This window comes from Lemur catta, chromosome 1, assembly GCF_020740605.2.
Source record: "Lemur catta isolate mLemCat1 chromosome 1, mLemCat1.pri, whole genome shotgun sequence".
In the NCBI taxonomy this organism is placed as follows: Eukaryota; Metazoa; Chordata; class Mammalia; order Primates; family Lemuridae; genus Lemur; species Lemur catta.
The window spans coordinates 148,856,758-148,883,839 of record NC_059128.1 but is presented as its reverse complement, the minus strand read 5'-3'; the positions used below and the strand labels follow the sequence as shown (position 1 = coordinate 148,883,839).

General features: G+C 44.4%; 1 protein-coding gene across 1 annotated transcript in view; it reads left to right on the top strand.

The window, feature by feature from the left end:
* Positions 1-25,486, top strand: part of TRIM71 (tripartite motif containing 71) — a 67,223-nt gene extending 41,737 nt beyond the window's left edge. Inside the window, exons 2-4 of the mRNA XM_045537501.1 lie at positions 4,840-5,007; positions 19,012-19,146; positions 24,035-25,486. Coding sequence (XP_045393457.1) covers positions 4,840-5,007; positions 19,012-19,146; positions 24,035-25,486 — 1,755 coding nt within the window. The remainder of the gene's footprint in view (positions 1-4,839; positions 5,008-19,011; positions 19,147-24,034) is intronic.
* The last annotated feature ends 1,596 nt before the right edge of the window (positions 25,487-27,082 follow it).

The following is a 27,082-nucleotide window of genomic DNA, read 5'->3' as shown; positions in this document are numbered from 1 at the left end:
CCATGCTAGCAAGTAGATCTCCCCCCATATAACCATTACCATCAAGTGATAGAGCAATTGAATATATCACCAAATTGAGAATTTGGGGTTTGTATGAAGAACAAGGGTATTCACTGTGGCATTGCTTGTGATTTTTCAAAAATCAGGAAACAGTTTTACAATTTTATTAGCATGTACTGATTAAATAAGTTGTGGTACATTCACACAGCAGCATACCATACAACCACTCAGAAAACCAGGCAACTCCGCAGAACATTCTCCAAGTTCATAAAGTTAGTGGGAATTTTTTTGTCTTTAAAAATTCAAGTATGCAAAGAATATAGCATACCTTTGGATGGTTACATGAAGTAGAAACAATTGCAAAGACATTGAGGAGATATTTAAGAACTATTTGCTCTTTATCTCTGTGTTTGAGCAGATGCATGTGTGTTACCTAGCTAAATAAAAAATGTTTTGGACACCCCCGCCCCACATACCAAAAAGGAATAATTTGTCCACAGCTGGGACCTGTTGTCTTGAACTGGTGGAGATTGTGCATGAACTCAGTCCTTATTCCTTTCTTCTGCCAAGCTGTAGGGCAGCACGTGGCCAGAGCTGCAGGAGGGGCTCTGCTGACGGTTTGCACTGCAGGTTTTAGAGCATTCAAGTCAAGCTTGATTTTACCATTACTTAATAGACTTCATTTCATGGCTAGATTTTATGCCTGGAACTCGGCTTACCATTTTTTGAAGTAGTCCTCTGTTGTCCCATGTGGGAGCCTGCAGAGTAGCACACACAGGTAAGGCTTCTGGGCCCTGAGCTGCTTCTGGAATGGGCTGTCGCCTCCCCTTTATTTCTGTAGTGGGAAACTCAGAAACCCTCTTGGGTGGGCGGAGGCCTCCTTCTGTCCAGGCTGTAGTGTTCAGCCTTAGTTTGTGGGAGGCCAAGTAAATGTTTTCAGTCGTGTTAAGGGATGTCGAACTAATCTAAAAAAATTAATTTATAGCAGTTGATATATTTTAGTTGAGGCATTTTGGTGACCCAGGCCTCCTTTCATCCTTTCAGTTTACATTCTTAAGACACTGATGAGGATAGTTGTATTTTAAACCTGAAACTCATTCTTTCAGATGTGCCGGGCTCTAACAGGAGTCTCTTGGTGTGTGCGTTCATTGTCTGACCACAGGTAGCGTAAAAACTAGATTTCAGGAGCACACGAGCATGCGCGCGCGCGCACACACACACACACACACACACACACACACACACTTGTTCGCAAACAAAGCATTTTATTTAAACACTGGCTAGGGCAAACGTGCCTACTTTGTATTTTTATTTATTTATTTTTCCTCTAACCTCCCCCTTCCCCCAATTCCTTTCCTGCTGGGCCCACATTCCTAGGTCTTTGTCTCTGCTTGGTATTTTAGAAATTTTGGGAGAGGAAGGCAGTGGGTGGGACGTTCTGGAAGCTGGGGGCAGGGAAGAGGGTGGTCACTTGCAGGGTCAGAGGTCAAGCCTGCTCCATTTAGCTGGGGCAGCCAGATTGTCGCCAGCCCCGAGGGGGCGTGTCCATGCATCTGCCCGGGAAGCCCCAACCAGGCCCTGGAATTCCTGCCGCCAGAGGACCTCTTCTGCCCATTCCCTCCCCCCATCCCAGGAGCCACAGTTCATGGCTGCTCCCACATTTCTAGCCATTGGGCCACCCTCTATACAGCTCCCATTTATCCTTTAAAAATAATCTAGCTGTTTTCTCCCAGAGAATTGCATCCATTCACATCCTTACCTATCGATCATGTTTCAGCAGCTCTAAAATTGTTTATCCATCTTAGAAATTGCAGGCAGATGAGATGTAGAGCTTCTAAATGAAGTGTGAAATCCTTCCCAAAATTTTCCTCCAACTTTTAGCTGGAAGGCTTATAAACATTGGTCTCATTTTACAGATTTTGGACAATGCATTTTTTTAAAAAAAATTCATAGTTTATTAACTACAAGTACATTGAGGATATTTGATATTCTTTTACTCACTCATAGCTTTTTATTATCAACTGTGTGTCTCCGCACCCCCACCTGTGTCACTTCAAGCAGCCTGGAACTTCAAAAGCACTGGCTCCTCTGAATCCACAGTTCTGGCTACTCAGAGCTGCACTGATCCAGTGTGAAATGATGCCAGGCAGGGATTGCGTCCAGGCACCTCTTTCACCCTTTATCTGCTCTCTGAAGGCTGGCCATGGGAGGGCTCTGGGGTCAGGGGCTCCAGGCACTCTGCCCTTCTCTGCTGCCACTTGGGACCAGGATTTCGTTTCTGGCCACTGCATCTGCAGAATCCCTTTAAACCTCCCATTCACAGTGGGATCTCCTTTGCCCAACATCAGCCAGGCTTTGTATTTTAAGATTAACAAATCTAAGACTGAGGAAAATTATCTTAATGCCTGCAGCTGTACAACTGAAGCCTGGGGTCAGCTTCCTGGCTCAGCCCAAAATTTCTCTGAAGCCCTTTGGTTTCTGTTGTCAAGTCTCTAAAGATATGCTCCTGGGATTTCAGGGGTGGAAGGGGTCTCCTGAGACACGTAGTCAGACCCCGTGTGTTTCACAGATGAGACTGAAGCCCAGGCAGGTCAAGAGAGGTGACTGGATAGATGGTCCCACAGCTGGGTAGCACCAGGCTCAGGTTAACAGCCTGAGGTTCCTTCCCACTTCCTGGCCATGGAGATGAGAACGAGCTACAAGCTAGTTGGTAATATTTGTGTGAGCCCACAGACTGAAGGAAGCAAGGGGTCTCCTGCCAGTCCACACAGCTGTCCTGAGAAGAAAAGATACCTATTTTCAGGTTAGGGTTAGCAGTCTGGTAAAATGGGGGAGGCCACAAAGGGTCAGAGGCATGTTTTATTCAAATTTAAAAGGAACCTTTGGCTGGAAGGCTTCACATTAGCATAGGAGTGACCCCTTTATTCCCATGACACATGGAGAGAGCAAGGGGAAGGAATGTGGTTGAAACTAACTGGTAGAGTTGCTTTAGCACCACATCTTAAAAAAAAGAGAGAGAGATTGTCCAGGAATTTTTCCTGAATTTATCCAGCTTAGTATCTTTTGGTTAGAATTTAGACTTGAGATTTAATCAATTAGAAGGATTAGATCATCTCTAAAAGGTGGATGTGCTTAAAAAGCAATTGGCCTTTAAAAAAAAAAAGGCAAATTACCACCACCTGGTTCCAGTCTACCACCATTGCTGAAAAGTACTCCAGTGATCAAAATTGCTGGTAAAACTACAAACCTCACCACATTTCCCTTGTATAAAGTAGATTTCTTAAAACCTGCTATAGCAGAACTTTTTTTTTTTTTTAACAAAAGTAAGAATACAATATGTTCTAAATCTTTCCTTTTTTCCTGTTTCTAAATCTGAAAGTTTCTAGAGAAGCACCTTAACCCGTGCTAAATCACAAGTCCCTATTAACTCAGTTAATTAACCCTGAGTGGAGCAACCTCTTTGCTTGACTGAACCATTTAGGGAAGCATTTTCTACTGGGCATGCTTCATACCAAGATTTTAGTTGGTTAAAACAAAAACTTTGGAGAAGGAGAGAAGCAGAATTCTCCGTTTGCCCCTACACCTCTGTGTGTGTGGCTCTCTGGCCCTCAAGGCCACCTCCAGGCCTCCCTCTTTATCTTCTGCAACAGTCTGTCCTGAGTCTAGGCCAGAATGAGCTCCTGTTCAGTTCCACACTGATATCTTGAGTCTTGCACCCTGGATCTCCACAATACCTAGCAAAGTGCTCTGGAGGATGAGGTAGCCATGCCTGTGTTGAAACTGGCTCTTCAGAAGGTCCCCTGCTGTGTCCTTGCTGACGGGTGTGGCCCCGAGCACCTCACAACCTCCTGTCCTGTCTTCCCCTGGAGATTCAGTACGTTGTTGTGTTGTTTGAAAGATTCCTCCTTGCCCACTGCTTCCCTGCCTGTTGCGTGTTAGTAGCTCTCTCTCACACCCAGGTGTACCAGAGGCAAATTTAAGCTCTCCTTTTGAAAGCAATCCAGCAAACATTTACAGAGAGTGGCGCTAAGTGCCCTGCTCTGCAGGGAGATACACAATAACGAGACTGGCCCAGTTTCTGTGCCAAGGAGCCTTCTCTCTTGAGAGCTCCTTACTTATCAGCAGGTGAGGGCTGTGCCAACCCTTCTCTCTCTCCCCCTCCCAGCGTGCTGGCCCCAGGGAAGTGTCTAACATCACATAAAGCCGTTCTGTCAGCTCTGGCTGCCTCCCTGGTTCACCTCCTTGGAGTAACTTGGCAGGAAGAAGAAAGGCTAGAAGCTGGCTGGCCTTACCACCAGCTTTTTGCCTTCGTTCCAGAAGCTTAGAGCCCGTAGCTTACTTGAGTGTCTGGGAGAAGAACCATACTTTGCACTAATCTCCTTGATGAGGCGGATGGCCACAAGCCATGGGGCGAGGGCGATTTTTACTGGCTCTTAGCCTTGCTTCACACATCTAGGCTGGAGTGGCAAAAGAAACTTTCATTCAGGCCACCAATCTCAGACCAGGGAACCCAGTCTCATAACTTTTCTGGATAATTGACCTAAGATACAGGATCTTTGCTTTGAAGTGTCTCAGTTGTGGTTCTGAATGAGACTAGAGTGGGATGTGGCAGTTGGTTATTTTTTCCTCTTGATTTGGGGAGAGGGAGTGAGACGGGCAAGTGGGTATTTCGGGTTGTGTTTGCAGTTAGCACACCGCTGCCCCTCCTTGTGGGGGTGTGCTTGCTTGTTGGGAAGGGGATGGTTCAGCATCTGGGATCCGGGGCACCACCGTTGCTGTCTTCCCTCTTCCTCCCATCCTGCATCTCTCATGTATGGCTGTCCCCTCTCTGGTCCCCAGGTGCTGCATCTGTACTGTGACACTTGCTCTGTGCCTATCTGTCGAGAATGCACGATGGGCCGGCACGGGGGCCACAGCTTCATCTACCTCCAGGAGGCGCTGCAGGACTCGAGGGCACTCACCATTCAACTACTGGCTGACGCCCAGCAGGGCCGACAAGCAATCCAGGTGAGCCCTTCGCCGACTCCCACACAACACCTTTCCCCCTTTCTGTCGGATGGTGCATGGAGATGACTGGGCGGATTCCAGTGGAGTGCGTGGGTGCTGGGGTGGAGGGCAGGTATGGAATAGTGATTCAGATGAGCTCATGTGACATCCATGCAGTGATCCCTGGAGAGGTTCTAGCAATCTTGTGAAGATGACAGGAATGTGGCCAGAGTTACTGGCTGGATTTTCCAGTGCCTCGCCTGGGCCCCCATCATACCACCTGCATGTTTCCCGTCCGGCCCCCTTCCCAAATCCAGGTAGACGCTGACACTTTCTAGCCAGGACTGCAGAAAGACTGGACACTTAATGCGTTTTGGACAGAGACCTTTGCCATACAGATCTACCTATTTATAAGTGAGCACAGGGAATTTTATGTGAAGTTCAAGAGTCTTCTTTCTTGGCTGAAGCAGCCCTGGTAATTTAAACGTTTGTCTCTGTTGAATTCCCCTCACTTTGGGGAGGGGCACATGTAACTTTGAGAGGTGGCAAAATTCTCTTACATAGTCACATACCTGAATTGCTTTTAAATCTTGTCTGATCCAGATGGCGATGTTTTGGGAAGTGAGAAAATTATGACATGTTTTCCCTGTGTCGTAGGACAGGTTTGAAAGTTAGGAAAAGTTACTAAGCCTTCAGCAGAAACTACTGTTTACATTCTAGAGTATTTAAGTGAATTGTTTTAAATATAAGATCTTATTTGAAAGTGCTAAAAGAATTGAGAGCACGTGCCCTCAAGAAGAGGGTGGATTTGACTGAATAAGTTTCTTGGTAGCTAACATGTTCCTATCTGTGCATGATATTGAAGTAGTCTGTTCTGATGAGTCAGACTTTTCTGGTGTTCAAGTCATAAAGTTGAAAGTTTGAAAATCTGTATTTTTGGAGTGACTAATCCTGTCATATTCTTCCACCAGAGTTAATCAGTTTTTCTCTAAAAGGCCCTCGGGGTGTCTGAGTGCTGTTCAAGTTCTCTTTTCTCAGCCTCTCCACCCGCACACCATTCTATTGTGAGTCAGTGCATTTATGTTGCTGTGAGTGAAGTAGCTTGTCTTCTGTTTTAGGCCACGATGGTTAGGGCCTTGACAAATACCTTCCCCTACTGGTGTCTGCTAGACACTGGTACCCAGCCTCCACTGAGGTATCACCTGGGAACTTACCCCCTCCAAATTGTGGTATGATCTCATTAACTCCTTGCTGTCCTTGGAGATTGAGAACACTTGAAGCATTGTTGGGAGAAATGCTGGTGCTCTCTGTCCTTTGTGGGATCAGCCACTCTGGGAGCAAAGTGAGTCGTCCAGATTACCCGGAGGCTTAAGGAGATCTTCCAACAAATCATGAGTGGTTTAAATGGTGAAATCCCACAGAAGTGGAAATTTGAACTTTCTGTGGAGAGAAAAGGGAGTAGAGGGGTAGATGATTTTTGTCTGCCGTGCCCAACTTTCCAAACTAAATATAGTTAGCTGAGAGTCTGCCGTGTGAGCAGTGAAAAGAACCTAGGCACAGACCCAAGGGGTGAAATTCAAATATTAGTTGACAATTTGTGCCTGACATTAATCCACATACTAGGTCATGGGCACTTTGAGTGGAGGTAGCAGGCAGGTACTGGGGATTAGATGGGCTGGTTAATCTGTGTGGCCACACCCAGGTGTACTTCATAGATTGTGAATTCCTAGAAAGTCCTGTGTAACACAGGGTGTGGATTTATATAGCACCCTTTCTTGGCTCTGGGTTGCAGTTCTTGAAAACCTACGTTAACCTACGTGATGTGAAGATTGGGATATGATGGACACCTATTTCTTTCTGAAGGTTCTTAGCAGATCTTCAGTGTATTATCCATTTCTAGAAGAACCAGCCATCTGGGAATTTGGAGACCCTCAAGAAAAACAGAGTGTTGTTCACAAAAGAAGTCCTTGGGTATGAGTGGAAAATACAGGTCCACTTTCCCTCTGAGATGACAGTACATGCCTTTGGGGCAGTGCGGGGAAGGCAAGATAAAGGTTGAGGACAAGCTAGCTTTGCTCAAAACCCATTTGCTGAAAAGCCAGTTTGTTCCCTGCATAAAGCACAGACACAAGTTCTGTCCCCAAGGTCAGGAGGCTGGTGTAACCCAGTTTTCATTATGCACAGAGTTTGCACATAGGTTGCTAGTAGGAATCAGGTTAATCAGAGTTATGTGCCATTGAAACAGATTGAGTGAAAGTGGGGAGGGGCCAGCACATGTCCCATAAATAATTGACTGAACTCTGTTGTGCTAAGGGAGAGTACTGTGCTGAGAGCCCCAGGGGGTGCACACTTAGTTGTATGCTGGGTAGAGTACCCGTCTCAGTCATTTTCAAAAGTCATTTGAGGGCCGGGCGCGCCGTGGCTTACACCTGTAATCCTAGCACTCTGGGAGGCTGAGGCGGGACGAGGTGGGAGGATCGTTTGAGCTCAGGAGTTTGAGAGCAGCCTGAGCAAGAGCAAGACCCCATCTCTACTAAACATAGAAAGAAATTAGCTGGACAACTAAAAATATGTAGAAAAAAATTTGCTGGGCATGGTGGCGCATGCCTGTAGTCCCAGCTACTCAAGAGGTTGAGGCAGAGGGATTGCTTAAGCCCAGGAGTTTGAGGTTGCTGTGAGCTAGGCTAACGCCATGGCACTCTAGTCTGGGCAACAGAGTGAGAGAGTGAGACTCTGTCTCAAAAAAAAAAAAAAAAAAAAAAAAAGTCATTTGATGTGGAAACAACCCAAGTGCCTATCAACACATGAGTGGATTAATAAAATGAGATATATGTATACCATGGAGTTCTACTCAGCCACAAAAAACAATGGTGATCTAGCACCTCTTGTATTATCTTGGATAGAGCTGGAGCCCATTCTAGTAAGTAAAGTATCATAAGAATGGAAAAACAAACACCACATGTACTAACCATCAAATTGGTATTAACTGATCAACACTTATGTGCATATATAGTAATCACATTCATCAGGTGTCAGGCAGATGAGTGGGGGAAGGAAGGAATTAGGGGCATGGGTATGTACACACCTAATGGGTGCGGTGCGCACCATCTGGAGGATGGACACACTTGAAGCTCTGACCTGGATGGGGAAAAGGCAATATATGTAACCTAAACATTTGCACCTTTGTACCCCTGTAATATGCTGAAATTAAAAAAAAAGAAAAAGAAAAAATAATTTGAAAAGTACATCTGGAAGACATTGGAAAAAGTAGCCACTACACAACAGGGTAGTGGTGTTGTGGGTTTTTTTTTTTTTTTTTTTTTTTTTTTTTTTAGGTAAGACAGAGTGCCGTGGCATCAGGCTAGCTCACAGCAACCTCAAACTCCTGGGCTCACGCGATCCTCCTGCCTCAGCCTCCCAGAGTGCTAGGATTACACGCGTGAGCCACCACACCCAGACAGTGTTCCTTTTTTTTTTTAATAAAGAAATACTTAGAACATAAAGAATATAAAGACTTAGTATTTATAAAAAATACTTAGATTTGTGTATAAATGTACAAGTGTTTTATCCTTTCTTGGTCACTGAGCAGCGGAAAGATGGGTCACACTGATTTGGGTATGTAGTGCTTTCAGGCACTTGATTCTTTCATGTAGTTGGTTAAAATGTTAGTGGACAGCCTACTCGTGTAAATTTTGTGCTGTCACTTAGTAGTGTTTATATTAAAGAGTACAACCGACCTGGCATAAAGACTGTTTTGTATTCTTAATGTGAACATCGGAAAAGGAAGGAATACAGTTAGTTTACATGCAGTGGGGGGACTCTTAAATATAATTTGGGCCTTGATGTATTTTATAGAAAATCATTTAATCTGCTTAAGCCAAAATACAGAATATTTCTGGTTACAGGGCAAGAAGAGATTCTAATTTCTTTTACAGGTATCATTAAAGCAACAAGTTTGATTTGGAAGCCATTGGTCTAAGAATCTGTCCTAGGTTTGTTCATTTGCTCTTAATAGTATGAACATATTAAGTGGGTTATTCAGGAGTTTTAAAAATCTACTTGTTTGGGCTGGGTGCGGTGGCTCATACCTATAATCCTAGCACTCTGGGAGGCCGAGGAGGGCGCATTGCTTGAGGTCAGGAGTTTGAAACCAGCCTGAGCAAGAGAGAGACACTGTCTCTACTAAAAATAGAAAAAATTAACTGTGCATCATGGTGTGTGCCTATAGTCCCAACTGCTGGAGAGGCTGAGGCAGAAGGATTGCTTGAGCCCAGGAGTTTGAGGTTGCTGTGAGCTAGGCTGATGCCACGGCACTCTAGCCCTGGCAACAGAGCAAGATTCTGTCTCCAAAAAAGAAAACCCCCAAAAAAACCTGGTTATTTGTGTTGGCAAAATGGCAGATTTAAGAAACAGAGTAGATATATATCCTGGAAATAAGCTTTATTTTGCTAATAATTTAATAGGAGTTACCTCAAATTAGGGGTGATGAAGTAGGGGGAAAGAATAGATTTAAATTATCATAGGAAACACCAAGATAAAACCTAGCCAGGTTAAAGCATTACATAGAGTGGTTGGAGTATTAATAAAATAACCTAAGTCATGAAAGCAGTCTAAGCTTAGTGTGGTACAAGAAACTTTTGCATATTAAAAGGAAAACATCAAATCACAACTTGGTAAGAGGGGAAAAAAGGGAAAACAAACTTCAGGGAAATGCAAGAAAATACCTTACAAAGAGTAAATACAGAAATGTATTCAGCCTGACCAGTAATCCAATTAAAATGACACCAGAATACTGTTTTGGCTAAATAACTGGGTGTGTACTCCATGCTTATGCTTTATTGGGGGTAGAACATGCTTTTGAAAATATTCAGACCTTTAAAGGTGGAGGTAGTTAATTCTTCCTTTGGGAATGTCCACTGAGGCAGTATCCTGCATTTTGGAGGTCTTCATTGCACCCTTACGAATGGTGAACGGTAGGAGTAATGATTTTGTAGCCACTTAGATTTACACAGGCATGACTCAGGTTGTGATTTTAGTTCCACACAACTGAAATAAAGCCAATCATCCAAGTTTTTTGGTTTCTGAGTGCATATAAAAGTTATGTTTATACTATACTATAGTCTAGTAAGTGTATGATAGCATTATGTCTAAAAAGTGTACAGACCTTAATTAAAAACTACTTTATTGCTAACAAAATGCTACTGATCATCCTAAGTCTTCAGTGAGTTGTAATCTTTTTGCTGGTGGAGGTTCTTGTGATGGGGATGGCTGCTGACTTAAAGAGGGTGGTGGTTGCTGGAGGTTTCGGGGGGCTCTGGCAACTTCTTAAAATAAGATAGCCATAAAGTTTGCCGCGTCAGTTGGCCCTTCCTTTCACAGAAGATTCATCTGTAGCATTTAACCCATGGTATAACTTCTTTCGAATTGGAGTCAGGGCTGGGTGTGATGCTTCTTGCCTGTGATCTCAGCACTTTGGGAGGCTGAGGTGGGAGGATCCCTTGAGGCCAGGAGTTGGAGACCTCTTTAAAAAAAAAGAAAAAAAGCTAGCTGAGTGTAGTGGTTTATGCCTGTAGTCCTAGCTGCTCTGGAGACTGAAGCTAGAGGGTCAGTTGTGCCCCAGGGGGTTGAGGTTACAGAAGAGCTATGGTTGCACCACTGCACTCTAGTTTGGGCAACAGAGCAAGACCTTGTCTCTTAAAAAAATAAAAAGATTGGAGTCAGTCCTCTCAAACGCTACTGCTATTCGAGTGATCAGCTAGGTTTATGTAATATTCTAAATCCTTTGTTATCAGTTCAACAGTGTTCACGATATCTTCACCATGAGTAGATCCCATCTCAAGAAACCACTTTCTTTGCTTGTCCAGAAGAAGCAGCTCCTCATAAAGTTTTATCATTAGATTGCCGCAATTCAGTCACATTTTCAGGCTCTACTTCTAATTCTCCTGTTTCCACTATATCTGCGGTGACTTCTCCCCTGAAAGTCTTGAACCTCTTAAAGTTGTCCGTGAAGGTTGGGACCTTGTTTCAAACTCCTGTTAATGTTGACAGTTTGACCCCTCCCGTGAATCATGAATGTTCTTAGTGGTATTTAAGATGGTGAATCCTTTCCAGAAGGTTTTCAATTTACTCTGACAGGATCCATCGGAGGACTCACTATGTATGTATGGCAACTGTATCCTTACAAAGTGAATGTCTTAGATAGTAAGACTTGAAAATCAAAATTACTCCTTGATCCCTGGGCTGCAGAATAGATGCTGTGTTAATCTCCTTCTTGTATGTCTCCATCAGAGCTCTTGGGTGACCAGGTGCATTGTCAGTGAGCAGTAATATTTTGAAAGGAATCTTTTTTTTCTGAGCAGTAGGTCTCAACAGTGGGCTGAAAGTATTCAGTAAACCATGCTGTAAGTAGATGTGCTGTCTTGTCATCTGGGCTTTGTTTCATTCGTATAACACAGGTAGAGTAGGTTTAGCATAATTCTTAAGTGCCCTAAGGTTTTCAGAATGGTTCAGTGATTATTGGCTTCCACTTAAAGTCACCAGCTGCGTTAGCCCAGCCTGTCCTTTGAAGCTTTAAAGCCAGGTATTGACTTCTCTTTAGCTATGAAAGTCCTATATGGCATCTTCTTCCATATAAAGCTGTTGGCTCTGTACTGAGTATCTGTTTAGTGTAGCCATCTTCTTCATCTAGCTAGTTCTTAGCTAGATCTCTTGGGTAACTTGCTGCAGCTTCTCCATCAGTACTTACTGCTTCACTTTGCACTTATGGAAATGGCTTTTTTCTTAAACCTCATGAGTCAGCTCTGCCAGCTTCAAATTTTTGTTCTGCAGCGTCTTCACTTCACTCAGCCTTCATAGAAGTAAAGAAAGTTAGGGCCTTGCTCTGAATTAAGCTTTGGCTTAAGGGAATGTTGTGGCTGGTTTGATCTTCTGTCCAGACCACTAAAACTTTCTGCATATCAGCAATAAGGCTGTTTCACTTTCTTATCATTAGTGTGTTCACTGGAGTAGTACTTTCAATTTCCTTCAAGAACTTTCTCTGTACATTCACACTTGGTTAACTGTTTGGTGCAAGAAGCCTAGCTTTCCGCCTGTCTCGCCTTTTGACATGCCTTCCTCAGTAAGCTCAATCATTTCTAGCTTTTGATTTAAAGTGAGAGACATGGGACTCCTCTTTTTACTTGAACACTTAGAGGCCATTGAAGTGTTATTAATTGGCCTAATTTCAACACTGTTGTGCCTCAGGGAACAGGGAGGCCCTGAGGAGAGGGAGTGAAGTGGAGGAACAGCCAGTTGGCAGAGCTGTCAGAACACACACAACATTTATCTAGATTTCCTTATACTGTCATGGTAATCCCTCCCTCCCTCCCCACTCCCATGTTCCCAAGCAACCACTCATCTGTTATCTGCCACAGATTACGGTTTTGTTTTGTTTTAATGCATTTAGCAATGAGTAACAGGCTGTCTCTCTGCTCCCCAAAACTAGTGGCTTAAATACTTAAAATTTTAATTTCTCCTACTCAAATTTCCCAGAAGTCTTGGATAATGTTAATACTTTTGCTTATACTTCATGGACCCAAACCCAGCCTTATGACCACATCAACTGCAAGGGAGTTTTTAATCCAGTCTCACTGTAGCCTTCAATAAGATGGAGCTTCTATTACTTTTCATCTAATGTTAGTTGTAGTTCGGCAGTAGTAATACAAGTGAAATGGATGTTGTAGACAACCAGCTATAGCTATTTTTGCCCTACTCTTCTTCATTTCCTTTATTGGACCTATCTTCCCAATTTAAAAGTAAACGCTATTGGCACTCTTTATGTCAAAGCAAGAGTAATAGATATTATTCCAGTTTACATTGAAAAATTGTATAACTGGAAGGAAACTTTTCCCCCCCTATTGCAGATGTGGGGATGGAAGAACAAGGTTTAGATGCTTTGCCAAAAATCCCAGATCTCAAGGTCTCTACAGATCTTCCCCTTTCGGCAGTACGAATTGGTGGCACTTGTTTATTTAGCTTCTATTCTGTTCCAGGCACTGAATTCCATGCTTTATGTGTACATAGCAGTTCTTTGAAGTGTAAGTGTCATTCTTTCCATTACCTGAAAGAAAACTTTGCTTCAAAGAGATCAAGTAATGTGCCAGAGGTTACACTGACTGTAAGTAGAGGATTTGCATTTTGAATTCAAAACTGATGGTCAGTTCTCATCCAGGAGGCTGGCATGCTCATGTGTTCGTTCTCTCTCTCTCTCTCTCTCTCTCTCTCTCTCTCTCTCTCTCTCTCTCTCTCTCCCCCCCTTCCTTATTCCTTCCCTCCCTCCTCCCAAATGTCATGGGGAAAATCATGGTTGAATTACTTTAATGCACAATGAGCTAATTAAAAATTCTCCCATGCTGTCTTTTTTTTTTTTTTTTTTTTTTTTGAGAGACAGAGTCTCGCTTTGTTACCTGGGCTAGAGTGCTGTGGCATCAGCCTAGCTCACAGCAACCTCAAACTCCTGGGCTTAAGTGATCCTCCTGCCTCTACCTCCCGAGTAGCTGGCACTGCAGGCATGTGCCACCATGCCTGGCTCATTTTTCTATATATATTTTAAGCTGTCCATATAATTTCTTTCTATTTTTAGTAGAAATGGAGTCTCACTCTTGCTTAGGCTGGTCTCGAACTGCTGACCTCCAGTGATCCTCCTGCCTCGGCCTCCCAGAGTGCTAGGATTATAGGTGTGAGCCCCTGGCCCTCCCATGCTGTCTTAATTTGGATTCTGTGCAAATGACTGAATGGGAAGTGTAGTGTCAGGAAACCATGTAGAATATGGGTGGATCAGGCTTCAGGTATCCAGGGACTCAGACCTTGGGGCTCTGCCTTTCTCTCTCCAGGGTAACCTCATTCTTGCTACTGAACCTGGGCTTTGTCCGTGTAGTGGAGAGAAAAGGGTGGACATAAATGGAGCACTCTTTGGGCTGGCCTGTTTCAGCAAGCCATTCTCAGAGAAGGAGTTAGTTCCCTTTTCCTCCCCTTTCCTTTTGGGGTGGGGGTGTAAGGTAGGCTGGAACATCCATATGTAAATTCCCAGGGAAGGGCTCTTGATTGGTCCAGCTTCCTTTATTTCCTCTCATTGGGCATAGTCTGGGGTCCAGAGGCACTATGACTAGTAGCTCTTTGGACCAAATGAATGAGCAAGAACACACCCCAAAAGTAAAGGTTACTGGCCAGACCAAATCTGCAGGTAGATTAAGTCCTTATAAACTTTATACTGCTTTAAGTGAATATCAGTGACATTTTACAATACAACTGGACTCAGTGCTACTTGGATTGTGTGCTTTAGTTTCCATTTACCAGTTTTTGTTTAGAAAAGACTTTTTCAGTAACTCCATATTCCTTTCCTTCACCCAGTGGCATCTCTCTGTTAGTTTCCTCTCTGTGATTGGAGATAATATACACTTCCTAGAAATGCAGCAGTTTTGCCTTTCTCAGGGCACTCTGGACCCCACATCACACCGGTGATCAGGTTTCTGTGCTGGTGCCCAGGAGGCTTGCAATTCCTGGCCCCTCTCCTATAATAAATCAGCAGCCCCATACATACTGCATGCTGCATGTAGTTTCTGTGTTAACCTCCCTAATGAGGCCCTTTTGTCTTGGACACCTCATTTTCCTCCAGTCCTGATGTCCTCATCCACTTATTTTTCAAGATCAGTTTGTATGTTGCCTGTGAGCTTCTAATACATTGCTTGATGGAAAGGGCATATATACCATAAAGGTACATTTCCACGTTTAATATCTTTTTAATCTCGTATTAAATTATACTTGTCAGATGTACCACTGACTATGAATCAGAGTTCCTAAGTTATGATTCTAAAAAACTTACAACTTCTCTTAAGATTCTTAGTTCTAGAAAGAGACCCAGACATACATCCTTGTTTTAGATAGCCCTGTAAAGAGAATCTACCCTGGTGAATCAGCCACAGCCAAAGAAACCATGGAAGATGCCTGTAGCACCTCATAAATGCTTTGGGGGCATTTAAAGGGCAACAACTCATTTTCTTTTTAGGACATCATATTGTGTTAATTTGGCTTATTTTCCTAGAGATATAAAATTTTGGTCATTTGTGTAATTAGAGGGTGTCTTAGGTATACTAATTCCTTTGGGACAGTGATGAACAGAATATAGATAAGAAAGCTAATTTCTGCATTTCATCACATTTAAGATGCCATTGACTCTAAGATATACATCTATATTACATGCAACTGAGAAAGGAGAAAAAACCCACTGATGATTTTAAGGTGAATCATAGTTTCAGAGATACTAGGTGTGATAAAAATTACATTTTAGAGTGGACCATGGTAGTGCCGTGTATCTAACATGGTGGCCTACAAGTGTAGGGGTGATACTTGCATTCTCTATTATCTCTGACCAGACCGTGGGGCACTTGAACTACCACGAGAAATACCACGTGAGGGCACTGGTCTCCACGCAGACATCACTAATCGGTGTCTGCACCCTTCCCCTTGAAACCCAGGTTTGGCTTCAGACTCCGCCATACGGAGTGGCTGTTACTCAAAATAGTTGGCTGGTGGGCACTGATTCTCCAGATTAAGACTCACAACTTGCAAATGTTTGATTGGATCTGTTAACATCTAAAAGATGATTGAATTTTCTCTCGGGCACCATGCTTGTTGGGTGATTTCTTTGTTCTTGTTGGGAAGTGTGCATTTCTCTTTTGGACATTTACCCAGCCCTTGTACCCATTGTCACGTCCCAGCCCATCTGCCTCGTATCTCCTTCTAATGCCCTTCTTTAGAGATTGGGAACTAGTTCCACAAGTCCTGGCCTGCACTACTTGGAACACAGAGCTTGACTGGATTGTGTGCAATTTGATGCGGAAAGACCGTTTTGCCTCTCCTTACAGAGTAGGGCTTTTATGACTCTCAACCCAAGGCATGATAGTATATGGATGCTTGATGACTACTCAAATTGCCATAAAAGCTTTGAATCACTTCTACCTGTTTGCAAAATGGAAGAAACAGTTCTTATTGTAGAACAAGAGTTTCAAACACACGTCCTTTAGGGACCTGACAGGAAATACAAGGGAGAAAGCCCCAGGAGGAGACTGAGAGAGGTGATTTCGGCAATAAACTCATTCCTATGCAAAGGGAGTGGTCCTTGCTTTCTTCTGCCAGTCCTTGCTCTTGTAGGAATATGAGTCTGTTTTTTCTACATCTTCTGGATATTTTTTTAAATGAAAAAATTAGTTTGGCAAGTCATAATGACATTAATATAAATAGAAAGCAGTTTGCCACTTCTGCTTTCTGTTGAGGAAGTGTTAAGAAATTTTATAGACATTGGCTTGTTTGCCTCAGTCAAATATTGACTTGGACACCAGCTAATTAATAACACATCTAAAAACAGGGCGTGCCAGATATTAAGCTCTCTCAGCTCTAACCCACCTTTTCACACCCTCGCCATGTGGTGCTGGGGCTGTGATGCTTCAAACCACATATCTGGAGAAGGGACTTCTATTTTGCTTCTAATCCTTAAAAAGTGGCCTTTTTTTTTTTTACCCTGGCACTAGAAGTTGGTTCCAATTTCCAGATTTTGCCACTGTCAGAATTACCTGAGTATAACCTCACCTCCTTACTTCTGAGTTCTTGTGACCACAGCTTTTTCTTTTTTGCTCCCAGCCGAAGCTGAGGTTGCTGCTGCTGCTGTTCCTGTCTACCTCTGATCCTCCCTGTGCTCTTTGCCCCAGCGGTTCCCCTGTACCTGTTTAACCATTTCCCTGTGTTACATTCTGCCTTTTTAAATGTCTAGTGAGATTTCTCTTTTTTTCCTGAATGAATCCTGATCAACAACCTGAGATGCTCAAAATTTATCAACCCCATCAACACTTGTTTGATTGTTCATTCTAATTTTTTGTCTTTTAGGTACTTTGGATAAAGTGTCTGCTTCAATTTGTTGGCTTCTGTATTAGTTTCTTAGGGCTGCTACAGCAACTTACCGCAAAAGGCTTAAAACAAAAGGCACTTATTCTCTCACAGATCTGCAGGATGGGAGTCCAAGGTCACGGCTTCAGCAGGACCCTGCTGTTTGTGAAGGCTGTCAGGACCAGTCTTTCGTTTCTTCATCCTAGCTTCTGGTGGCTGCTAGCAGTCCTCGGCTTGCACCCATGTCACTCCCACACTCCCACTGTCGGCCTTCAGCATGACATGGTTCCCTGTCCCCGTCCCCTCCACCCCCTGTATCTGTGTCTTCACGTGACCTTCTGTGGACACCAGTTATTGGATTTTAGGATTTGACCTAATCTAGTGTGGCCTCATCTTATCTAATTATATCTACAAAGACCCTATTTCCAAAGGTCACATTCTGAGGTTTCAGATAGATTGTTCTGTAACAGCTCAGGTGACTTAAGTACCGTGGACTATGTACTTAGTCCCCACCTTGTTTGATATGTAATGGCACTTGGGACAGAATTGTAAAGATACAGCAGAAATACTATGGAAAGGTGCTTCCAGCTTCAGGAATGGAGTGGCACCTGAGCTGAGTTTTGAAATTTAGGGCAAATTTGGAAGAGAAGGCATTCCTGGCCGTGACAGTCTGTGAGCCACCCAGATCCAGCCAGTGCCAGCTGTGGTCAGCTCGGTGCGTCCTTAGGTCTCACAGGAATTGGGACAGAGAATGCAGTTAGGCAGTCAACCATTTGAGCCATGGTTGTTTTGGGCGCTGCACTGTGAGTGTGGCTTGTGTGATGCCATGGATGTTTCAAATGTCATAAGACAATTTCAAAACAAGGTAGGAAGTGTGAATAGGCCTGGGCATGTGATCTGACTTCTTTTACGACAGATGCTATGTGGGCTTGGGGGAAGTGACTTTTGTTCCAGGTGCCTGTCAGCTGAGAGCTGTTAATCACAACGTTTTGCTCTGTGCCAGGCGCTTGCTCAGCTCTTCTCGTGTATTGCTCTGCATTCCCCTCACATTTACCCTTCCCTGAGGTTAGGGAGGACCAAGAACTTGTCCAGGGCTTTAAAATTAGTAGGAGGTGCAGCCAGCATTTGAATCCAAGTAACCCAACTCCAAAGATGGCTGAGCAGTCTGGCTTACGTGGTTTGTCCCAGTTTTAGTGCTGGAAGTCCCACATCCCAGCAGCCCTGCAGTCTAGGGCACACTATAGCCGGTGGGTCACCCTAACTGATTCCTGAGCCCAGGTCAGGCTCCAAAACCTTTGTGCTTCCCGAGGAGCCTCCCGATTGGGTCACCTGCTCTAAAACCTGTTGCACCATCAACAGTGGGTTCGGAATCCCTGATTTAATACCTCAGTATCTCAAAGAAATCCTTGTGGCTTTTCAAGACGCAGCATGTAATATTAATGAATACACCATGCCTTCTGTCCAGATTAATTTTTCATGAACAATAATACGTCTGATTAAACTGGCTGCTGATTCACACGGCTGGTGGTTCGGGGTGGGGTGTATGGTGGAGCGTAGATGGTCTCTGACCACAGGGCACGGTTTCTTGGGTAGATCACGTGTGCCCAGTGTGCACTTGGCATTGGTTCTGGCTGCAATGAGCTGTGTTGCTAGTGACTTGACAAGAACAGGGTGAACCGGCCACTAGCCTTTGTACGTCCTCACAGGACGGGTGTGCCAGCTTGGGGCGTTTTCCCCAGGCAGAGAGAGAGGCCAGAAAGCCTGGGAACATTGCTCGTGTGACCGGAGTTGTACATTTTTCATTCGATCCTCATTTCCAGTTTTCGGCTGTCACCCAACTACACTGGTTTCTCTGTGTCAGAGTATCTCTTGACAGTCCCGACATTCACTGTGTAGGTGCCATTTCTCATACAAAGGAGCCCAGCTCTTGCCAGCACCTCATTCACTTACACATCAGTCTCCCGCTAAGTGCCTGCTTTCTTTCCAAGGAAGGGGACCAAGTGGTCTGGGGACCCAGGGTGTTGGCTTTTCAGGGCTGATAGAAGCAGATTTAGATGAGTAAGGAGTGACAGTCCTTCTAATGCCTCAGGGTTGTTTTTGGTTTTCCAGCTGAGCATCGAGCAAGCCCAGTCGGTGGCAGAACAGGTGGAGATGAAGGCAAAGGTTGTACAGTCGGAGGTCAAAGCCGTGACTGCAAGGCACAGGAAGGCCCTGGAGGAGCGCGAGTGCGAGCTGCTGTGGAAGGTAACGGGGAGAGCATCCCCTGCCCCGGGCCTGCCCCCGCGCAGACTGTGCCCAGGTTTTTTTCTGTGAATCCCATCAGAACTCTGAGCATTTTAATTGCAGATCTGGGACCCAAGCTCTAAGTTTAGAACACTTGGTAATTTTCCAGAAAGCTTGTTGGTGGAAAAATGCAGAGGTCTCTGGAACATTTTGGGTGCTGTCCGTGCGGTTAAATAACAAGAAGGCCTTTCAGAAGTAGTCGGGTAACCAAGGCTGGAACCAGCCTCGAGTTTTAAACTGCATCCACTCAAAGCGAGGCAGAAAGAAGAGAGTACAATCAAAACTGTTGTTAAGCAAGGCAGGCTGGTAGGAAACATCCTTATTTTTGGTGTCCTGGCTGGTTGCACTTCCTGACCTCTTGTGGAAAACCAGTTTTCCCCTTGGGAGGGCAGTGAGTGTGTGTCCTTTCTTCCTGTTGGAGCAGGAAAGAGTGCTGAGCACACTGGTGTGCAGTTTAGATAAAAATCAGCTGGAAAGACCATTCACCCCACCCAAGTCAGCATCTCAACTCTTCCTTTTCTGACTTTATGTCCCCACTCAGGAGGGGGGAGAGTTATGCCTGTCAACGAGCCAATACTCCACACCAGTTCTGTAACTATAATTACACTCTCTGAACACAAAAATAAGACTGCGTAGCTGATTTAAAAGGGTGTGCTTGTGTGTGTGTGCTCTGCTCTTGATCTCCAAACTGTACGACGGACAGTATGGGTGGCATCTGGGTTTCTGAAAGTGACCCTTGCTAACAACTGTGCCCCAAAACATTCTACAAAGCTACAATGGATTTTGCATTTTATTTTCCATTTAGTTAACCTCACCACTAGCTGCTTTCTGCATCTTCTGACCACTCAAGGAATATGGCTGAATTGCTTTTTGATAGGAGTTTTGGAGGTTGTTAGTCCAAAGATTTAATTCAGCACATATTTGTGGAGTACCTTTGTGGTCCTGACATAGTTTTCAGACACTCAGATGTCCCCACGGGTCTGCCAGTGTTACGCCACCCAGGGATGTTAATTATAACCGAAGGGGCCCACTTCTTGCAACCTGAGAGCTTTGTAGTGAACTCTGCCACAAACTCTTCTGGATTTCCTGATGAAAAAGGCCTTTGTTGGGGGGGAGTTTCTGCAGCTCTCACCTTAGTTACCCTCCCTCCTGTGAGGCTGACTCACTGTCCCCTCTCTAAAGGCAATTCTTTCAGAAGAAATAAAGTTTTTACTCTTAGAAGAAGCATGTTTGGAAGAAGAGCCAATCTCCTCTTCATGTAATAAACTCTTTGTACTTGCCTAAAACCTCATTCTCAGATCATTCCAAATAACCTTGCTTATTCTATAGTTACACCTCAGTCTTTATCTTTACTTTTTGCTGTGGAACTTTGCCCCAAATCCTGTGTAAGTCCCCATCGCTTTGACTAATTACTGATTTTTCTGCTCCTTCCCAGCAAAGCCTTCCTGGTTGTCTCTGGGCATCTCTTTGTTAAATGTTTGTTTTCTTGCATCTCTAATTATTGAACATGAAAACACATGAGTACAAGGATTAAGGCAACAGTTTTGTGTATCTGGATGCACCTCATCATTCTTAGGCCTTATAAATTTCCACTGGAAATTTTCTTATAAATTCCAACACTTCATGGTGTTGGCTGCAGCTGCCTATCTCAGGTCAGAACCAAAGGTGGAGGTTTGGCCCAAAGGACAAAGCTGCTTTTCTCTGTCCCCACACGGGCCCCTCTGTACACACATCCTGGTTCTAGAGTGAACAGATGAAAAAGCATGAATGGGTCAAAATTGCGTCACTGCCACACCCCCGGCAAGGGCGGTCAGGTTAAGATTCAGGCCTCCCAGCAGTGGCCCCTTATCTGTAGAGCACTCAGAAGTCATGGTCTCCTGCAAAACAGTGTGAACCTCACTGTTTTCAGTGAAGTAGGTAACTTAGTTTTTTTCATTGCTTAGAATTAGGGGACTTATATTTATTTTTTTATTTAAAAAATTTTTTATTGAGGTGAAATATGCATCTATAGTTTACCATGTTTACCATTTTAAGTATACAGATCAGTGGTAATAAATATATTTATATCCTTTTTTCCCTCCTCCCCCCTCCCATCCCCCGCTGACCAATCTAGTCTCTGTTTTCATGAGATTATTTATTTATTTATTTACTCCCACATCTGAGTGAGAACATGCAATATTTATCTTTCTGTGCTTGGCTTATTTCATATAACATAATGGCCTCCAGTTCCATCCATGGTGCTGCAAATGATAGGATTTTATTCTTTTTTATGGCTAATATTCCATAGTGTGTGATACACACACACAACATTTTCTTTGTATGTTCTTCCACTGATGGGCACTTAGGTTGATTCCATAATTTAGCTATTGTGAATAGTGCTGCAGTGAATACGGGGGTGTTGTGTGTCTTTTGAGAAATGTCTCCAGATCTTTTGCCCATTTTTTTTTTTTATAATAATTTGGTTTGTTTTATTGGTGGTTTTTTTTGTTCTGTTTTTTTGCTATTGAGTTGCTTGAGCTCCTTATATATTCTGGTTATTAAGCCCCTGTGAGATGGATAGTTTGTGAATATTTTCTTCCATTCTGTGGCTTGTCTCTTAACTTTGTTGATTGTTTCCTTTGTTGTGCAGAAGCTTTTTAGCTTGATGTAATTAGGAGACTTTCACAGAATGGAGAAATTAGTGTTTTATTGGTCAGGCAAAATTGCATATTTCTAAATAGTGTGACTCGAGAACCTCAGAAACAGGAATTATTTTCACAGGTCAGAATTCATGTTCATATATTATGACATTTTAAATTTTTGACGGTTCCTTTGGAAAAAATACAGGCAAATTTTTGCCCGAAACTTGATACCTTCAAATTTCGGGTATGGGGCTTTTCAGGTTCTCAGTTGAGTTTCTAAAATCTGTTCTTAAAATATAGAAGTAAAGAAAAACTATGGGAGTGGGGTTTTTGTGATCTTGAATTAGGTCTCTCATCAAATCTCCTTATATTCTCCACACAATCTTTCTGTGTGTGTGTGCGTGTGTGTGTGTGAGAGAGAGACAGAGTGAGAGAGAGAATCTTTGAAGAGATGTCAGGCTCCATGTATAGCTGTAATCAAAATTCAGTCTTATAATATTAATATATACAACCGTTATGTACCCGTGATTAAAAATGAAAAAAAAATTAAAATTCAGTCTTTGAGGGTACCAGACTAGCCTTCCCATCCATTGGGAAGTCTGTTGGTTCTGCCACTAGTATCCTCTGTGCCACCTTTCTCTCCCCCTTCCCAGCCATTTTTGTTGGCTAAGCGATGACCCTCCCACACCTGAGTGATCTGTGGTCTCTGTGTCCTCATTTGTCTGCTTCCAATCCATGTCCACAAAATTAATTGTTTAAGAACATGTCACTCCCCCATTTTTTGAAATACCAGTCAAATGCCCCAGTTAGGATCTTTGTGTTTTCTATTTCCTCTGCTTGGGTAGCTCTCCTTTTAAGCCTTTTGCTGGTCTCAACTTTTAGGTCTAAACTGGTGAACGAAACTACCCCTGACCACCCCGTGTCTCAGTCAGGTCGCTCTAGTCCCCGTCTCTCACATCCTATTTCTACTTTTTAACAGCTAGCACTGTCGGACATAATCTTATTTCTTTGCTTGCTTGCTTCATGATAATCTGCTTTTCTAAAATACAACTCTGTGATGGCAAGGACCGTATTTTCTTTTTTAAAAAGACAGGGTCTGGCTCTGTCGCCCAGGCTAGAGTACAGTGTCATCGTCATAGCTCACTGCAACCTCCAATTGCTGGGCTCAAGCAATCCTCTTGCCTCAACCTCCCAAGTAGCTGGGACTAGAGGCAGCCACCACCACGCCTGGCCTATTTTTAAATTTTTTGTAGAGACAGGGTCTCGCTGTGTTGCTGGGCTGGTGTCAGACTTCTGGGCTCCCAAAGTGCTGGGATTACAGGTGTGAGTCACACATCCAGCCCCTAGGACCATATCTTCTTTGGGTCACTGCAGTACTTCCAATCTCTGGCTCAGAGTAGGTGCTTGATAAACATTTGTCAGATGGCTGTTGTTTAGAGACCAGTCTGGAGTGCAGTGGCTATTCACTGCACTATGATTATAGCGTAATGCACTACAGCCTTGAACTCCTAGGTTCAAGCGATCCTCCTGCCTCAGCCTCCTGAGCAGCTGGCACTGCAAGGTGTGTACCACTGCACCAGCTGCATGGCTGTTTTTAAGTTTTATTTTTCTTTGTAACTTACGGACAAGTTGCCATAATAATCATAACTCGATATATCCTTTATCCAGATTCACTGATTATTTATATTTTACCTTATTTGCTTTATTGTTCTCTATATGTACATGTATGTACATACAATATGTATGTATGTGATTTGATAGTAAGTTGGTGTGTTGAAGACACAACGCCTTTACCCCTAAATATTGTTATTTCTGTGAACAAGGACTTTCTCTTGCATAACCATAGTACAGTTATCAAAATGAGGAAGTTTAATCTTGATACAACACTGGTATCTAATCCTTGGTCCATAGACAAGGTTCAGCAGTTGTCCCAACAGTGATCTCAACAGCTATTTTCCCCCAAGTGCAGGATCCAATCCAGTATTGCTCACTGTATTTGGTTGTCATCGTCTCTTTAGTAGTCATCTTCTGTAACCCAGAACAGTTCCTCGGCCTTTTTTGATTCTGCCAGTTTTGAAGAATGCCGGCCAGTTGTATCTTACAGAATGTCCCTCAATATGGGTTTAGTCTGAGGCTTCCTCATGCATAGTTGTGGGTTACGTGAGTTGTTTTCTGTGCTGGTTCTAAGCTTCTGTGTCTGTCTCTCTCTCCTCTCACCTTCCCTCCAGGTAGAGAAGATCCGCCAGGTGAAAGCCAAGTCTCTATATCTGCAGGTAGAGAAGCTGCGGCAAAACCTCAACAAGCTCGAGAGCACCATCAGTGCGGTGCAGCAGGTCCTGGAGGAGGGCAGGGCGCTGGACATCCTGCTGGCCCGAGACCGGATGCTGGCCCAGGTGCAGGAGCTGAAGACCGTGCGAAGTCTCCTGCAGCCCCAGGAAGATGACCGAGTCATGTTCACACCCCCTGACCAGGCCCTGTACCTCGCCATTAAGTCCTTTGGCTTCGTCAGTAGTGGGGCCTTTGCACCACTCACCAAGGCTACAGGTGATGGCCTCAAGCGGGCCCTCCAGGGTAAGGTGGCCTCTTTCACTGTCATCGGCTATGACCACGATGGTGAGCCCCGCCTCTCTGGGGGTGACCTAATGTCAGCAGTGGTCCTGGGCCCCGATGGCAACCTGTTTGGTGCAGAGGTGAGCGATCAGCAGAACGGTACTTACGTGGTGAGCTACCGGCCCCAGCTGGAGGGCGAGCACCTGGTGTCGGTGACATTGTGCAACCAGCACATTGAGAACAGCCCCTTCAAGGTGGTGGTCAAGTCGGGCCGCAGCTACGTGGGCATTGGGCTGCCGGGCCTGAGCTTTGGCAGCGAGGGTGATGGCGACGGCAAGCTCTGCCGCCCCTGGGGCGTGAGCGTAGACAAGGAGGGCTACATCATTGTTGCCGACCGCAGCAACAACCGCATCCAGGTGTTTAAGCCCTGTGGTGCCTTCAACCACAAATTCGGCACCCTGGGCTCACGGCCTGGGCAGTTTGACCGACCGGCTGGGGTGGCCTGTGACGCTTCACGCAGGATCGTGGTGGCCGACAAGGACAATCATCGCATCCAGATCTTCACCTTTGAGGGCCAGTTCCTCCTCAAGTTTGGTGAGAAGGGAACCAAGAATGGGCAGTTCAACTACCCGTGGGATGTGGCGGTGAATTCCGAGGGCAAGATCCTGGTCTCGGACACGCGGAACCACCGGATCCAGCTGTTTGGGCCTGACGGGCTCTTCCTAAATAAGTATGGCTTCGAGGGGGCTCTCTGGAAGCACTTTGACTCCCCACGGGGTGTAGCCTTCAACCACGAGGGCCACTTGGTGGTCACCGACTTCAACAACCACCGGCTCCTGGTCATTCACCCCGACTGCCAATCGGCGCGCTTCCTGGGCTCAGAGGGCACCGGCAACGGGCAGTTCTTGCGCCCACAAGGTGTGGCTGTGGACCAGGAAGGGCGCATCATTGTGGCCGATTCCAGGAACCACCGGGTACAAATGTTTGAGTCCAACGGCAGCTTCCTGTGCAAGTTTGGCGCCCAGGGCAGCAGCTTTGGGCAGATGGACCGCCCCTCCGGCATCGCCATCACCCCTGATGGAATGATCGTCGTGGTGGACTTTGGCAACAATCGAATCCTCGTCTTCTAATCGCATTTTCTAGATTTCTGTGTTTGGGGTGTGCATGTGTGCGTGTCTCTCTCTCTCTCTCTCTCTCTCTCTCTCTCTCTCTCTCTCTCTCTCTCTCTCTCTCTCGTTTTTGAATTTCAAAGAAGAAACAGTCTCAGGGAAATTTTTTTCTTTTCTTTTTTTTTTAAGAGAACAAGAAACGTACAACATTGCTTAAGTCCTACCTCATCTTTATTTTTTTACAGATGAATGTACTTATCTTTTCTGCAGGGATTGAGCCTGTGAAGTGATGATTTCTATCTACCTCATAAATCTTTTACATTTCCTTCTCCAACAGGCCCTCTTCTCCTCCTCCTGCTCCTCCTCCTCCTCCTCCTCCTCCTCCTGGGTGGAGTTCACATCTCCCTCTTCCCCGCGCGGGGCACGATATGCACAAGCCTAGCATCTTTACGGCTGGGAGGGCACTGGATGCGTGTGGTGGGGTGTATTCTGTAGATTGAGCCAAGGAAACACAAAAACTACTAAGTAAAAAACCAAAAAACTATAAAACATGGAAAATAAGATGTAAAATTCATAATTATAGAGTATCTGTGTTCTTGAGAATACTGTGTTTATGTGGGGTTAGATTGTGTTGTTTTGATCTTTTTGGGAAAACTTTTTCTTTTTTTTTTTTTTTTAAATGCTGCAACAGAGGACTCTCCTCTGTTCTTTTATACCTCAGTGTGTTTAACATCCTCTTCAGCATCTTTTCTTAAATCCTAGAAGTTGTGGCTGTGGCTTGCTAGCCAAGAAAAGCAGACCATTCATATTTTAGGGCATGTAATCTTTGTTTCTTTGAAGGGAGTGGGTGTGTGTGTGTGTGTGTGTTTGTTTTAAAGCCATCTTGCACCCAAGTAGTAAAGCTAAAAATGACTTACCGCCTCCCCAAGAACCTTTTATTTTCACACTTTGGTTTCTAAAAAATAGATGTAGCTAGCTCAGGATTTTTGATGGAAAAGTATTCTCAAGCATTAAGTATTCTTACTTTGCCGTTGGTTATGGAGTTAAATGGAAGGAAGAATATTGACCTCATTCTCAAAGAGGGTTTTCAGATGTGGGCTGACGTGTGGACGGGAGTGTGGGTGGACACCTGTGTGTGCTGAGGCCGTGATAAAGAGCACACGGAAGCACGGCACCCCTAACTAGGGACTCTGCAGGAGGGGCCGGTCAGTCAGTCCCTGACCCAAGACTGAATGTTGTTCTGTGGAGCTAGGAGTTTCTTTTCGTAAAAAGAGTAGATAAAGGAACGAACTTTTGTTTTACAAGCACAATTTTTTCCTGCTTTGGAAATTCAGGGAAATGGAACGTTTGAACGTCAAATTAAGAGGCACAGCCCATTCACACACACTCTGCCCGGGTCACTTTTACAGAATTGTTTGCACCCGAGCCACGCTGTAGGACCTCCTGGTTATCGTGAATTTTCCCAGCCAAGGCCTTTGAATGTAACAGATCTGTAAACCAAACGGCCCCAGCCTGAAATGTAGGATGTGATATCTTCTTAAACCTGTAACTCGGTACCAAAGAATGAAAATTTAAGCAAGGCTCCCACTGCAGAACTGTGGGATGGAATCTATGTCA